The 14008-nt window shown below is 35.8% G+C and overlaps 1 protein-coding gene across 1 annotated transcript; it reads right to left on the reverse strand.

Moving 5' to 3' along the window:
• Positions 1 to 6372: 6372 nt before the first annotated feature.
• On the reverse strand, positions 6373 to 8409 carry LOC113273037. Its single transcript, XM_026522809.1, has 4 exons — positions 7996 to 8409; positions 7557 to 7884; positions 6816 to 7439; positions 6373 to 6653 (listed from the first exon to the last, which is right to left on the reverse strand). The coding sequence occupies exons 1-4, from the start codon at positions 8407 to 8409 to the stop codon at positions 6373 to 6375; spliced, it is 1647 nt and encodes a 548-aa protein (XP_026378594.1).
• Between the last annotated feature and the right edge of the window lie 5599 nt (positions 8410 to 14008).

The following is a 14008-nucleotide window of genomic DNA, read 5'->3' on the forward strand; positions in this document are numbered from 1 at the left end:
AATAGGTAAAAAAAAAGAGAGACAAAACCGTTCAGGTGTTCATTGCATCACTTGTGCGAGCTAGCAGTGGAAATTAAGGCGTTGATACAAAACAAGCAACTGCATTTGAAAGATCTTAAATCATGTCCATTCTGGCATTTCTTTGAGCCGTATATGATGGCATAATGAACGAAGAAAAGATCGTCAAAAAGACAAAAGCATTAATTATGTTTTTAAGTTCAATAGAAAATAGACTTGATGGTAAGCGCCCGTATTGTTTCAGGATAACTAGATCAAGGGACATGACTCTGCGGACCATTCCCAAACATTTTTCTGTGACTTTTGGTCTACAAATGGTGAATTGTATAGAAGAAGACGACATAGATGAAGAGCTGGTTAAAAAGGTTAACGTCTTCGTGGCTAAGTATTTTCGTGGAAATAAGAAGACGAACAAAGGCGATACTAAACGTTGTATGTTGGAAGCCGCAGCTGATGAAACCAGAGCTGATGACTTTGTCAAGTTTTTCGTCATGTTCCTTTTGGTGTCGGTATTTGTCCCTAAAAAATGTAGGCAAACTCTGGCAGCGAAGTACTCTTACATGGTGTTTGATACGAATAAGGTGTGCTGGCCTGAAGTCTTTCATGACTATCTACTTGATTCGGTAATGACAAACAGAAAAGATGTGGAAAATGTAGTTGGTTGCGTCATTTACCCGCTGGTAAGTTAAGATTTGTTCTGGTTTCATCATAAGTTAAGTATTTTTATAATGTTTTTGATGATTAATTTGAATATTGTTTTTTTTTTTAGTATTGGTTAGCAGAGATGACAAAGATCTCACAAAGAAAGGATGGGATTGACAAGTGTAACACCCTGTGTTTTTAGCATGGCGAATGCTAAAAGATGCGCCATGGCCTGAGATGAAGCTTCATCTAAAGCTTCTGTTGCGTGGTACGCGGTAGATTGGCTTAAGGCCAATGTCGCGCCAAAATGGCGCATTATTTTTGGCATTTGGCCAAGGGTCAATTGTTGCATCATCATTATGCATTAGGCCAGTTAGGTAGGTGGCCTTGAGCTTGCAGCGTAATAATTGCGCATTACGAAAGTTATTGGCCTAGAGCCAATATCGCACAATCATTGGGCATCAGGCCAGAGAGGGCTGGCCGAACGAGTGTTGCGCAATCATTGTACACAATCATTGCGAAGTAAATCAATCATTACGAATGAACACAATCATTGCGAGGTAACGCAATCATTTCGAAGTAACGCAATCATTGCGAATGAACACAATCATTGCGAAGTAACGCAATCATTGCGATGAACAGTGAAGCAAGCATGTCAATTTGCTCCCTTAAACATACTTGTAGAAATTCCATCAAGACATATATAGGGAGGGATACTTGGTTGAAGGTGCATATGCGGACTATGTACCAAGTAAGCTTCATAGCTTAGATGGAAGAGTATAAATGATGCTTAAGGCTCATTTATAGCTATGTAGACTTTCGAAGAGGGAATTTGATGCTTAGGTATCATTATGCCATGTCGCGGACCCGATGATGCATAATCATCGTGCATCTTGACGGAATGGCCTACGGACCAGGCTATTACCATTTTTTGCTAGGCTACGGCCTTGCAAACGAGTTGGTTAAGCTTCTGTCTCTTCGTGGATGAACTACGGTCTGTTCTTGATCCATTTAGAGTAGGGAAGGGTACGTAGGCAGCCGCAATGAGTTGTACCATTGCCGGTCCAGCACTTTGTCGCTCATATCATCTAATTGTGAGATGATTGCGACATTCTGACCTCTCATATCATCTGGCTCGGAAGCTCGATGCAAGAGATGATTGCGGCCATACTTGATGAGGCTTAGTTGCATGCCAGCAAGTGGATGCCTATACTTCCTATCAAGCTACAAAGAGCAAACTATCGCCTATTTGGAGGCTAAAAACCCGAGTGTCGTCATTTAGCTCAAGAGGAGTACATTTTGATGGGAAACGACCTAAAGATCAAGACATGTTGATTTATAGATCCACATGGTCACCAGAATTTAGCCAAATTCCATCTTTTAGGGCCTCAAAAAGGCGTTTTTGCCGTTTTAAGAAAGTTTTTGGTTTTCTTAATAAACCCTTCGCGGAACAATGGTAAGTTGGAACGACGTGGAAGCTAAGTTAGCTGCATCATGCTCCACGAGCATGCTTGCAAGGGCAGATGGACGTGCATTTGCCTAGCTTTTAGGCCAGGATCGTAGCTTCATCATGGCGCATCGGGGAAGTTATCGCCTGCGAGGCAACGCGTCAAAGGCGTAATTTTACGGTCCGTCACAACAAGTATCCGAGGTTTGCTAGATGGAACCTTAGCAACATCTGCCAACAAGTATTGTCTAACTTCGAGGATCTTACCGATAAAAAAGAACTTTGGTCTGAGGTAAATATTTACTTGGAATATTTACTATTGGTTTCATCAAAATTTCTAGCTGAATTTTTGTTCCTTTAACTTCGAGGGTCTTATATGATGTATTTGTTAGACAATATTCGAAATCTTCTATGTTTTAGATATCGTCCATGTCTCAATTGTATATCATGCCATGTTCCACCAATAAAGCTTCACACCACAAGTGTAGCAACTCCTCATCTTGTACTTTGTTTGAAGTCGTTGGAATATGTGTTTCAAGTTCATGTCCGTTTAATTTTTTAGATGAAACAAATTTTTCTTGTGTATTGTAGGAGAATATTGGTCACCGAGAGGGATCATTCTTGCTTCAGTATGACGAACAAGAAATGCACTTGGTTGAGCCCATAGATGAAGTGGATATTGTTGTTGAAGATTATGTTGAACCTGAAATGCCAGTTGGTGATACTGAAAATGAAGTGCCAGTTGGTGATTCTGAAAATGAAGTGCCTGCGCCAGTTGAAGAAAATGTTGGTACTAGCAGTGAAGCTAACTCCTACAAAGCCAAATAACAATGGGCGCGAAGCGTGATTGAAAAGCTTAGGACCAACACTACAAATGTTCTTTCTGAAGAAGATGAATCATTGCTGAAAAATATGATGCAGAGGACAGGGCACAACAACCGGTACAAGCGGATGTTCCAATAGTACATGAAGGGGTTTCGAACCGTGAATAAGATGTTGAGGCAATATGTTAGATCTAGTTTTATTAGGTTGCTTTGTGCGTTGTTTGATGGAATCAGAAAGGGTTTCATTGCATATAAATAACATTGTTGACTTAAAATTCAAGAAACTTGTATGAGTTAAATTGAGGAGAAAGGTTAAATTTCTAACTTGTTTCATAAATTTCAGTTTATTGGTAGTCTTTTAATATTTGTTTCATCCTTTTTTGTTGAAACCAGATTTGGTTTCATCCTTTTTTGATGAAACCAGATTTGGTTTCATCATTTTTTTGATTGGTTTCATCATTTCAAGTTAATGTTTGTTTGATGAATTAGCCAGTTCTTTTTTTTCTTTCAGAAGATTTAGATTTTTACAACATTAGGTTTTGAAACACAGCATTAGATTTTTCATCAAAATGACTTAGATATCTTAATATTGCAGGTTATAACAAGGGATGTTAACATGATAGACGTTGCTCAAACTCTTGAAGATGCTGCTCAAACTCTTGAAGATATTCTGATGCAACCAGAAAAGGATTCAACCCATGGAGAAACAAAACAAGATGCGGAACAAGAAAGAGTGGAAGAAATAGAATGAGTAGCAAAAGAGCAGGTCGTATCTTATTTGTCGAAGCCATTCACCGAGGAAGAACAAGAAACAGATGGTACTGAGTTGACACCGAATACTATAGAGGATATCAAGGTGGCCGAGCGGGTCGAATCTGAAATGGAGAAAGCTACTTCATCGATGCCAGTCACCAAGGAAGAACAAGAAGGAGATGGTACTGAGTTGACTCCGAATACTATCGAGGATATCAAGGTGGTCGAGCGAGTCGAATCTGAAATGGAGAAAGCTACTTCATCGATGCCAGTCACCGAGGAAGAACAATAAGAAGATGGTACTGAGTTGACTCCGAATACTATCGAGGATATCAAGGTGGCCGAGCTTGTCGAATCTGAAATGGAGAAAGTTACTTCGTTGAAGAAAAATATTGAGCAAGAAGACAATGAAACTCAATTTATAATTGATGAAGATGAAATTCGAAAAATGGAATCCGAATACAATAAGAAAGGTTATTCGTCGTCAAAGCCAAATATTGGAAGCGTATACTACGACTCAGCCGTAAAAATGGCGAAGGATTTACTTGATTAGGACTGTCGCAGACTGACAACGAAGAGCAAGGACAGGGAGAAGTCAGTGCTGAAAAAAGGATGAGTAACATGGTTACAATAATGAGGGAAGACATAAAGAATTTGGGACAACCTATCAGAATGCAGGATTACACCACTGTGAAAAAAAGAAGAAAGGTTATAGCTCGTAAGTGCAAGGAGAACAAGGAGGTGCAGGAAGTACAGGGGGTGAAGTTGAAACCAGTTGATAACTTGAATATCTTGAAGGTACTCAAAAGAAATGAGAAATCCGTCGTGACCAATTTTTTCAGAAAGAACAATGAAAGGTAAGTGGGTAATAACTGATGAAACCAAGACCGGTTTCATCAAAAATTTGTTCCAAGTTATGCATTGTTTCTCCTTTTTTGATCCATCATTTACTAGCTTTTAAAAAATAAAATTAACAGGACAACGGCGTGGGAGCATTTAAATCTTCAATTACGGATATCGGGAAAGAATATGGATAATTTGATGAGAAAGGGTGACGTCGCAGGAGACATCATTGAGTTCTACATGTTGAAACTGCAAAACAACATAAAAAAAGAGTTGAAACAAGATGGTTCTCCAAAGTACCAGAGAGTTGTGTTTCTAAGCACATTTGTCTATGTAAGTTTGCTCTGAACTTCTCTAATGTAATTTTGTTGGCAGAAAAAATAGTTGTGGAAAACAAAAAATGATGTTGTTTATATGGTTAATTTTGATGGAACCAAGTTTGGTTTCATCAAACTTGCATGTCTGTAACTCATTAAGGGGATGTTATGTATTTTGTTTCAGACATGTCATTCATTAGGAAAGAAATATGGTGATGTAATAGAAGGTTTCATCGATAACATGGATTACATCATGCGGTTTTTGTTCGTTCCGTTGCTGACAACACCTGGAGATGTAAACCATTGGACATTACTTTCTTTTGATTTTGAAAACCGGAGAATTTTATCACTATAACTCCTTGGCTTCCACGGAATAAGAATGCCGAAAAAGTGATGAAAGCATGAGACAACGTATAGTATCAACATTTGCACAGCACGACGCAAAACTCCCCCGTAATCAGCAGACAAGTCAGCCAACAACATACTCTTTGCACAACCCTACATGTTGTGAACAAATGGGGCAAGTTATGTTTGGAAGTTTATAGTTCACATATTCATATGCTTGAAATCATTACATCACTTGTAAACAGTTAGAAACAGAATGCTTTACATATAGCTACTAATATCAGAACTCTCTCGGCTAGTCACTTTGTAACAATTGAGACATTGTTTTGGTTTTTCAGGAATGACTGTGGCCTGCATCTTTGCTATTACATGAAGATCCTCTTGAAAGGAAACATGTCTACAGATGATATACGGGAAAGGTGCATAATATAAGACCAAAGTTGGCGTTGAAGATACTCCTTGACAATATAGAATAGTACTCGCATGTCGTGCCCGTCCTCTTGAACATTCAGTTTTAGTTGAAGTTTAAATTACTTTTGAAATGGTTATTGTAATAATGATACTCCTTGACATACAGTTCTTCTTGCAAATTCAAGTTTTAGTTGAAGTTTAAAGTACTTGTGAAATGATTACAGTTTATATAAAAAATGATTTCGTGTGATTTCAGTTGTGTTGTATCATAAATATGATGTCTACAGAAATATGAGTATTATTCTATATTAAAGTTATGTCTACAGAAATATGATGTCTCATTTTTATAAAACAGTATCCATAAATGTTGTATCATATATTTGCGACACCAATAAACAGTATACAAAACATCATCTACTGTGTTGTCAAAAGATGTAGAAGAAAAGTGACAATAAAAAAATGGTGAAACCAAAAAGGGTTCCATCAAAAAATGATGAAACCTATTTCCATTTCCATCAAAAAATGATGAAACCTAATTCTGTTGCACCAAACTATAAAGGCCTGCAAAAATTCTGACAAACTTAATCAAACAAAAAATATGACAAACTTAATCAAACTTATTTATTCTTAGACAAATTATAAAATGAAAACACCTGCAGCACATTAACTTCTAAAACAAAAATCTGAAATAGTAGATGAAACACATATTGTAGTCTAAAAACGAAACTAAGAGTGAAATTCGATGACTTGTAGTCGAAATGACTTCAAGTTCTCATGGAATCTGACGAGAAGGGCATGTCCGTTTATTGTGGGTGGTCAAAACCTTGCAGGAACCACAGGTTCTCATCTTTTTATTGAGAACTGAAGCTGTATTAGGAATCCTCTTCTTCTTCGATGGACGTGCTGGCCGTGGTCCATTATTCTGACCAAAAACCATCGATTTCGAAGACACTGTCACGGGCTTTTCAACTGTGGGAACAGGATTGATTGCATGTTTATATGATTCTCGATAGAACTTTACTGTAAAGTAGTGTTCAACATACTTGTAAGGATCTTCTCCATTCACCATGATACAACGGACAATATGGGCACACGGGAAACCGTCAATACGCCAACGATTGCAAGAACATGTTTTTCTTTTCAAATATACCGTCTGTGTTAATGAAGCATGAACTTCAAACACATATTCCGACGACTTGGTGACTCGATAGTTACAGCCATGCATCTTGTTGTCGTGGAGCAGAGCTTCATATTCTGGACATAGAGTTTGACGCCAATTCATCAAGTTTGAAGAGTCCTCGCGACGTTTACACATTTGGTCCATAAGCTTCACCCTGATCTCATCAACCATGATGGCTATAGGATTCTCTCTCTCTTCAACGACCGAACCATTGAAACTCTCAGCAATATTTGAACACAACCTACCATATCGTCTACCCTTGAAGAAAAAACTCTCCCACTTATCAACAGGAGCCCTGCTTAGATAGCCTTGAAACTTATGATTTTCAACCTTCCTCAACTTTTCCCAATTCTCTGCAAATTCTTTATGAGTAGAAGCATACGCACATTTCTTAAACAGTCCCAATACATATTTGTTATAAACCTTGCAATTCTTTGCTAAGAATGTATTGATATTGCATTCCATGTGCCAGTAACACCAAGGATGAAAAGCCTCAGGAAATACAACAGGAATTTGAGTTACCAATCCAATACCTTGATCACTCACAAAAGTAAGCTTTAGTCGCAAAGGAGAAAGGACTTCCTTCAAATTTTCCAAAAACCATTTCCATTTCGGTTCATTCTCCGATGAAACCACAACATAAGCAAGAGGGTAGATTTCTGTAACATGAACAAAAAGTACAACACAAGCATACCATGAAAAACAAAAATAAAAAATGATGAAACCAAAAATAAAAATGATGAAACCAACAGAAAAAAAAATGATGAAAACCTTACCGTCATTCCCGGTTAGACCTTTTGCTGCCATCATATGACCAAGGTATTTGCTTTTCAAGTGGTCCACATCAACGAATAATACAGGACGACAGAAATTGAATCTGCGACTACAAGCTTCAAAACAGATAAACATTCTCTGAAATTTTTGAGTCCCTTCTTCAACTTCCAAAACGACATGAGAACCATGATTGGTTTCAATCAACTTGTTTTTATACCAGTTCAAGAACATAAAAGATTTCTCGTTCTCTCCCCATGTGGTATTCAGTGCATGCTTTTTCCCTGAGTATGCATAATAACGACTAATGTCAAAGTCGTATTCTCTCTTAAACTGATCCATAATATGCTTAGTTTTCTTAGTAGGATCATGTTTAATTTCATCAATAATCAAGCTACTAATTAGTTTCTTCGATATCCGTGGCTTGTTAACAAATCCACCAACACAAGCATGATGATTATCTAGTTCCTTGATAATAAAAGGACTTCCTACAACACCATCAACAGACACAACATATAAATGCCAATTACATTTCTCCTCTTTCTTATTAGCACAACATGCACCAATCCTTAACTTCTCATTCCTGTAAATCTTGAATTCATAACCGGATGCTGCGTGATACTTTTGTATATCACAACGAATTTGTTGAACACCTCCCGGGAACAACTGTTCAACTCCCTCAAAAAGATGTAACCAGTGAGCAGACTTCAACGGTTCCTTAATTTTATATGGAACATCATAATCAAATCGTGGCTTCTCAAAAGGTATAATTCCAGAACTCCGTGGCTGGTCAAAAGCTATAATTCCTGAACTTATTGAACCATAACACTCAGCTTTGTGACTTACATGTAACTCCATAATTCCTTCTTTATTATACACACTAAATAGAGCCAACGATTGCAATATCAGAATGAATGGCCTTTTGCTTATCATCAACCATGTGAAAAATCTCCATAGAAGGAGGAGAGAATTCACACCAACTTGAGCACATACTAGTCTTCAAATTAGCAAAAGACTCTTGGAGGCCAATACGAAAATTTAAACAATCTTCTTTGTGACATACAACTGCGAGAACAGAATCCATAATCTACAGAACAAAATGATGCAACTAAAAAAAGTTTCACCATATGTGAATATCAACAACAACAACAACAATATGAATTTCATAACAATAACAAATGTTCATTCCAAATAGATAGAATCGTTCATAAGAACATCAACAAAAACATAAGAAATCATATGAACATCATCAATTCAATTTATTAATTTATTCATAAGAACATCATCAATTCAGTTGATTCACTAGAAATCAAAATTCAACAGAAAAAAGTAAATTGAATACCTGAAAACTTGATTGATTCTTCAATGAATAATCCAAATACTACACGGAGCTTAAAATGAAGACGAAGATGATCAATACGAAGTTGATTGATTCGTTGATGAATAACTCGAATATAACACACAGCTTAATCTGAAGACGAAGTTGATACGGTTTCTATAGTCTTCTTCGATTAAACACCAGATCTCTGAATCTGTAGCTTGTCGTAACCTATTGAATCAGTATTAACCTACAAAAAAAAACTCTATGAATTGAATCGAAATCAGGAGAATATGATTTTTCTTATTTGAATTAAAATCTGGAACTGAAAAAATGAAGAAGAAATCGTTTTCTCTGAATCTGTAAACTACGAAGAAGAAGATGATGCAAATCTGATTTCGCCGGAACAGAAATCTCGTTTTCTTTTTTGTTTCCTGATTCCTGTTTATGTTTATTTCCGCCACGATTTCTTTGAAACAGATATTTTTATACCAAAGGTCAGTTTAGGAAATTATAAATTTAGACAAAACTAAATTTTCTAATTATTGTTTGAGCTGGAGTTTTTGTGCCACTATTTAATGAAATTGATTTAATTTATTAAAAATAATATGGTTGGTTTTTTTGTACCTTTAAGTTGGTCGCCTTGGGTTTTTATGACTAGTTTTGTTTGATTAATTCATGATTATCCCAATTTTTCACCTTTGCCAATTTTGTTGACAAAAGAGGGGAGAATTATTAAAAAGTACTTATTACATACATATGGCTTTATGAAACATCATGTAAGGGGGAGTGAATTATTATCTATAGGTGTTATCTATTTTGAAAAAGTAGTATGTATTGACAAAGTGGGAGAACATATCACCGTAGTATTGCTTCAAAATTGTGGTGCAATTCATTTTTGAGGAAGGTGACAATACTATGTTTTTGTATAATGACTAATGAGTAGAATGTGTTTACCTCATTCTATAAAATCTCTAACGAGTATTCTAATAAGTTGTCGCTACGGATCTTCAACAACAAAGTGTTGAACGAACACATGCATAACATTAGAACATCTTGAAGTACGGAGAATTCAAGACGTGTTTTGAAGAAGCAAGGAAATCAAGCATAGTGGATTGACCTGAAAAGTTTAATTATTGTATCCATATATCCCAATCTTGTTGTTAATGTTAGGTGATCAAAACTATATCTTGATTTCTAGTCTACCAAGTCAAGTTTTGGATAGGTTAGAATTGTAGTTGAGTATCATAGATCACCCTTGAAGACTGCAGATCGACGAAGACATTTGGAGAACTTTTGTATCGGGTATGTGAAGACTAAACCACTCTATTTTACTCACTATAACATCATTCTACCTGTACTATGTCGTATGACTTTTAGTAGATTCACAAAAAAGATGTTTCGAGTCAAGCTTGTCTTGTGAAAAATATCGAAATATGATTTAGCTATTAGATGTTCAAAGGTCCTTAAAAATATTAGTTATATGAATTAATTTGTGGTACAATTGAAAATTTCCCATGCAAATGATTATATCACTTCGGAATGTTTCAAACATCATAAGAGAGAAATATGAACAACTAAAATTTCTACTCAGGGAAGGTAGGCGAACTTAGTTTGTAAACCATAGATATATGAGATATAGAAATACATGAAGGTTTGCGAAACAATACGCAAACCACAAGTTCATTTGGGAATAGTTCACGAACCTGGTTGGAGAATCGTGGTGAACGGATTTTATAAGTTGGATAAATTGGATAGCAGTTGGCGAACCCGGTTCACGAACCGTGTTCAACTGAGTTTGGTAGTCTAGTAAGTATTTTCGAACCCCGTTCACGAACCATAGCACCCTGACTCGTGAACAAGCCCTACGGTTGGCAAACCGTTATACCAACTGTCCCGATAATGTTTAGTAGATGCTTAAAGACTTATTATTTTAATATGTTTACCATTGCAAGAACTCTCTTAAACACTTCTAAGAATTAATTGATCACTTAAACACTTATGTGTGTGAACTTTGATTAATTTCTTAGGTGTTTAAATGAACATCAAATAAATTTTAATTATTTGGCCAACTTGCCAAACCGAATAATCATTGTACATGGTTCCGTAACAGAACCTATGTGTATAGTCTTCTATTGTAGTTTGAAGACCTAATTAGTTGGCTTCATCCTCAAGTTATCTTAGATTGAATTCTAAGCTAACCCTAGGTTTTGAAAACTATAAATAATATATTTCTGTCAACTGGGAAAATTAATCCCTGACACCTTGTGTCCTAGTTGATTCTAGAGTCGCCTTTATTGACATTTAAGGTCTACGACTAAAAGACTTCATTTGGGGAATTGTGAAGCCAGATCCGACTATCTTTAACTTGATAGTTCATGAATGCAGATCTTGCTTTTCTGTTATCAATGTTTTTGTAATCTCTTTCGGGCAAGATTTATAGTAACCGCAAAGTTCTCTTCATTTCAGATTTTATGATCCTTCCAGATAAATATCTAAAGACTGATCCTAGTTGATCTTTCTATGATTGTTCTTGAGATGTGGTTAAGAATCTTGGCTACTCTTTGGGAGTCGTAAGTTCCGTATTTGTGAGGTTTTCTAGCTTGTCTATTGCAAACAGATCTCCACACCTTGATCTTTGATCTAAATGTAAATCAAATAAGGTTATCTGTTTCGGATGAAGCAACTCTTAGGCTGTAAAGGACGTCAGCTAAGGGAATTAAGTGTGTAGATCCTTGCGAGGTTCAAGAGACATAAGTAGCGTGATTGTAAATGAATCTCTTGGAGGATGGATTCGGTATCAACTACGTTCCGGTCCGAAGTCTGATAGTAAGCTAGTATCTGTAGCGGCTTAATACAATGTGATGTTCAATCTGGACGGGGTCCTGAGGTTAGTCTGCTATTGCGGTTTCCTTGTTAGCAAAATTCGTGTGTGTGTTTTTTTTACTTTTCCGCATCTTTTGATTGTCTAAAGTACTACATACGTTCGTACTCCTATAAAAACAAAAAAGTTGGGTGTATTTGATATACCCTGCATTTTCATCATGAAATCGAGATGATTTTTGAGATTTGAGTTTTTCTCAAGTTTGTTCATTAATAAAGATCATCTCCGAATGAACAATAGAAGACGAGAGTTTTCAGGAGATGGTGAAATTTTGGGGAAGGAGAAGAAGAAAATAGTTAATATTTATTATTGTTTTGGACCGTAATATTACATCTGATGGGATAACATAGTCACAACAAATTACTTAAGACATTTCCCCACTAATGGTAATAGGAATCGATCGTTCCCACAGAAGGCTGTTTAATTGAGATATTATTCTGATTAGTTAAACATATACAAAAACAAATACTAAAAGGGGATTGGGTTGTAACTTAAAACAGGAAGAATAAAGAGGCGATTAGAGAATCCTCCGTTGTTACTAAATATTAACTTAATTAACATACTTGTTTATCTTTTGGTTAGAATCATATATCACCAACCATAGAATAACAATAAGCATTGCTATCCCCAAAATTCTTTCCCTCACTAGATATGGAAGGGCTCTCCTAGCATATTTTATCTATCTGATCCATGATGAATAAGATCTTAAGGTGTAACCTAATCGAATGTATTAGGGTTCGTGAATCTAGGTTGATCATAGCATCAAACGCATAAGCCTGTTTTTTCCTACTAGTGTTTTCTTCATACGAGTGGAACATAGAATCCCTCTACTTGTGTAAGGAGGTGTTTGACTATTCCAATATCTCCCAAATCTCTACTATTAATAGAATGATCAATAGATTAATTTAGTTGCGCACCTAAATAATATAGAAATCAATTATAAACCTTAGATATCATGAAGACAAACGATAAGATGATTCAAACTCTAAACAAACTTGTATAACCAAATAAGATTCATATTTAGAATATTGGATTCATCCTTAATGAACAAAAGATTAGATATTCATGACATAAAGAAATAAAGAACTAATAAGATATATCATAGTTCCCTAAAAGGTAAACCCTAGAATATAGATATAGAACCTCACCCCTATCTATCTTTCGATGATAAAACCTAATCAAGAACTGTCTTGAGAACCTTAAATATTCCCGACAACCCTAGTTTTGGGGTTAATTCGAACCTAATTTATCCTTTTAAATAATATTTTAGCAAATTGGGACCGAACATGAAAGTTGTTCTGCCATAACTTCCTTATACGAAATTGGAATGACCTTATTCTTTTTCGTTGGCTTTGTCTCTTCATTCTCCACAACATAAAGTTGAGTACTCCTGAATCTGCTCGAATCCCACTTGGTCATTATTCATGTTCACTAATATGTCCGTTCAACACCCATTTGCTCCTTTTGGATGATTTTACCTGAATAAGACAAACATAAGAAAAACAAGTATAATATAAGGTAATATGTAAGAAATATAGGAAATACAAGCATGAAATTAATAACTGCAGTAAATTATGCACTTATCAAATCAATGATCTTCCAACATGTGCCTATATTTGGATTTATGTAAAATGGTATTTTGGGGTAAATTATGTATCTCTCTTTGTCTCTTCGAATTACCAACAATCTTCATATTGCATTCTTCCTTTATAGTTACTACATTAGTTGGCATCCGAGCCACGAATTCTAGATTCTCATCAAAAAATTGATCCTTAGTATCGCTTCCCCAAATCAAAACCTTAGTCGTAAAAGAAAAAAACTTTTCTTTCTCAGAAAGTTTTATTCGTTTTAGACAATGGAAAAATAAATTATTATAGAATTAATTATTTCCAAACTCGAGAAGTTTTCGAAAGAATTGACCAATAAGTTTCACAAAAAATACAAGGAAATTTCAGCTGGACATGGGAGACATTAAATGGAAAGATGGCAATGCCAAGGAAGAATCTCCTACACATAACAAGGAACAGACGGCAGAACAGAGAATAAAAAGGATTTGTTAGTAACTAATACTAGTACCAGATTAACATCTTTTGCATCAGTTGGTGAGGGCTATATGAAATTTAATTCTCAAAAGGATGATGAAAATTCTTATCTTGGTGAAGAAAATCAGGTCAATGAGGTCTCGCATGATTCTATAAAAGTTATTGGGGAGTCATTAAATTGTAATAAACTTGTAGATCATATGGAAATTTTCG

This window comes from Papaver somniferum, chromosome 4 (genome assembly GCF_003573695.1).
Source record: "Papaver somniferum cultivar HN1 chromosome 4, ASM357369v1, whole genome shotgun sequence".
Classification (NCBI taxonomy): domain Eukaryota; kingdom Viridiplantae; phylum Streptophyta; class Magnoliopsida; order Ranunculales; family Papaveraceae; genus Papaver; species Papaver somniferum.

Coding starts and splice junctions, on each gene's coding strand:
- LOC113273037 (XM_026522809.1), bottom strand. CDS start 8,409: ATGGAGTTACATGTAAGTCACAAAGCTGAGTGTTATGGTTCAATAAGT. Junction 7,885..7,995: donor TAGATAATCATCATGCTTGT/GTTGGTGGATTT, acceptor ATTATGGATCAG/TTTAAGAGAGAATACGACTT. Junction 7,440..7,556: donor AGGTCTAACCGGGAATGACG/GTAAGGTTTTCA, acceptor TTCATGTTACAG/AAATCTACCCTCTTGCTTAT.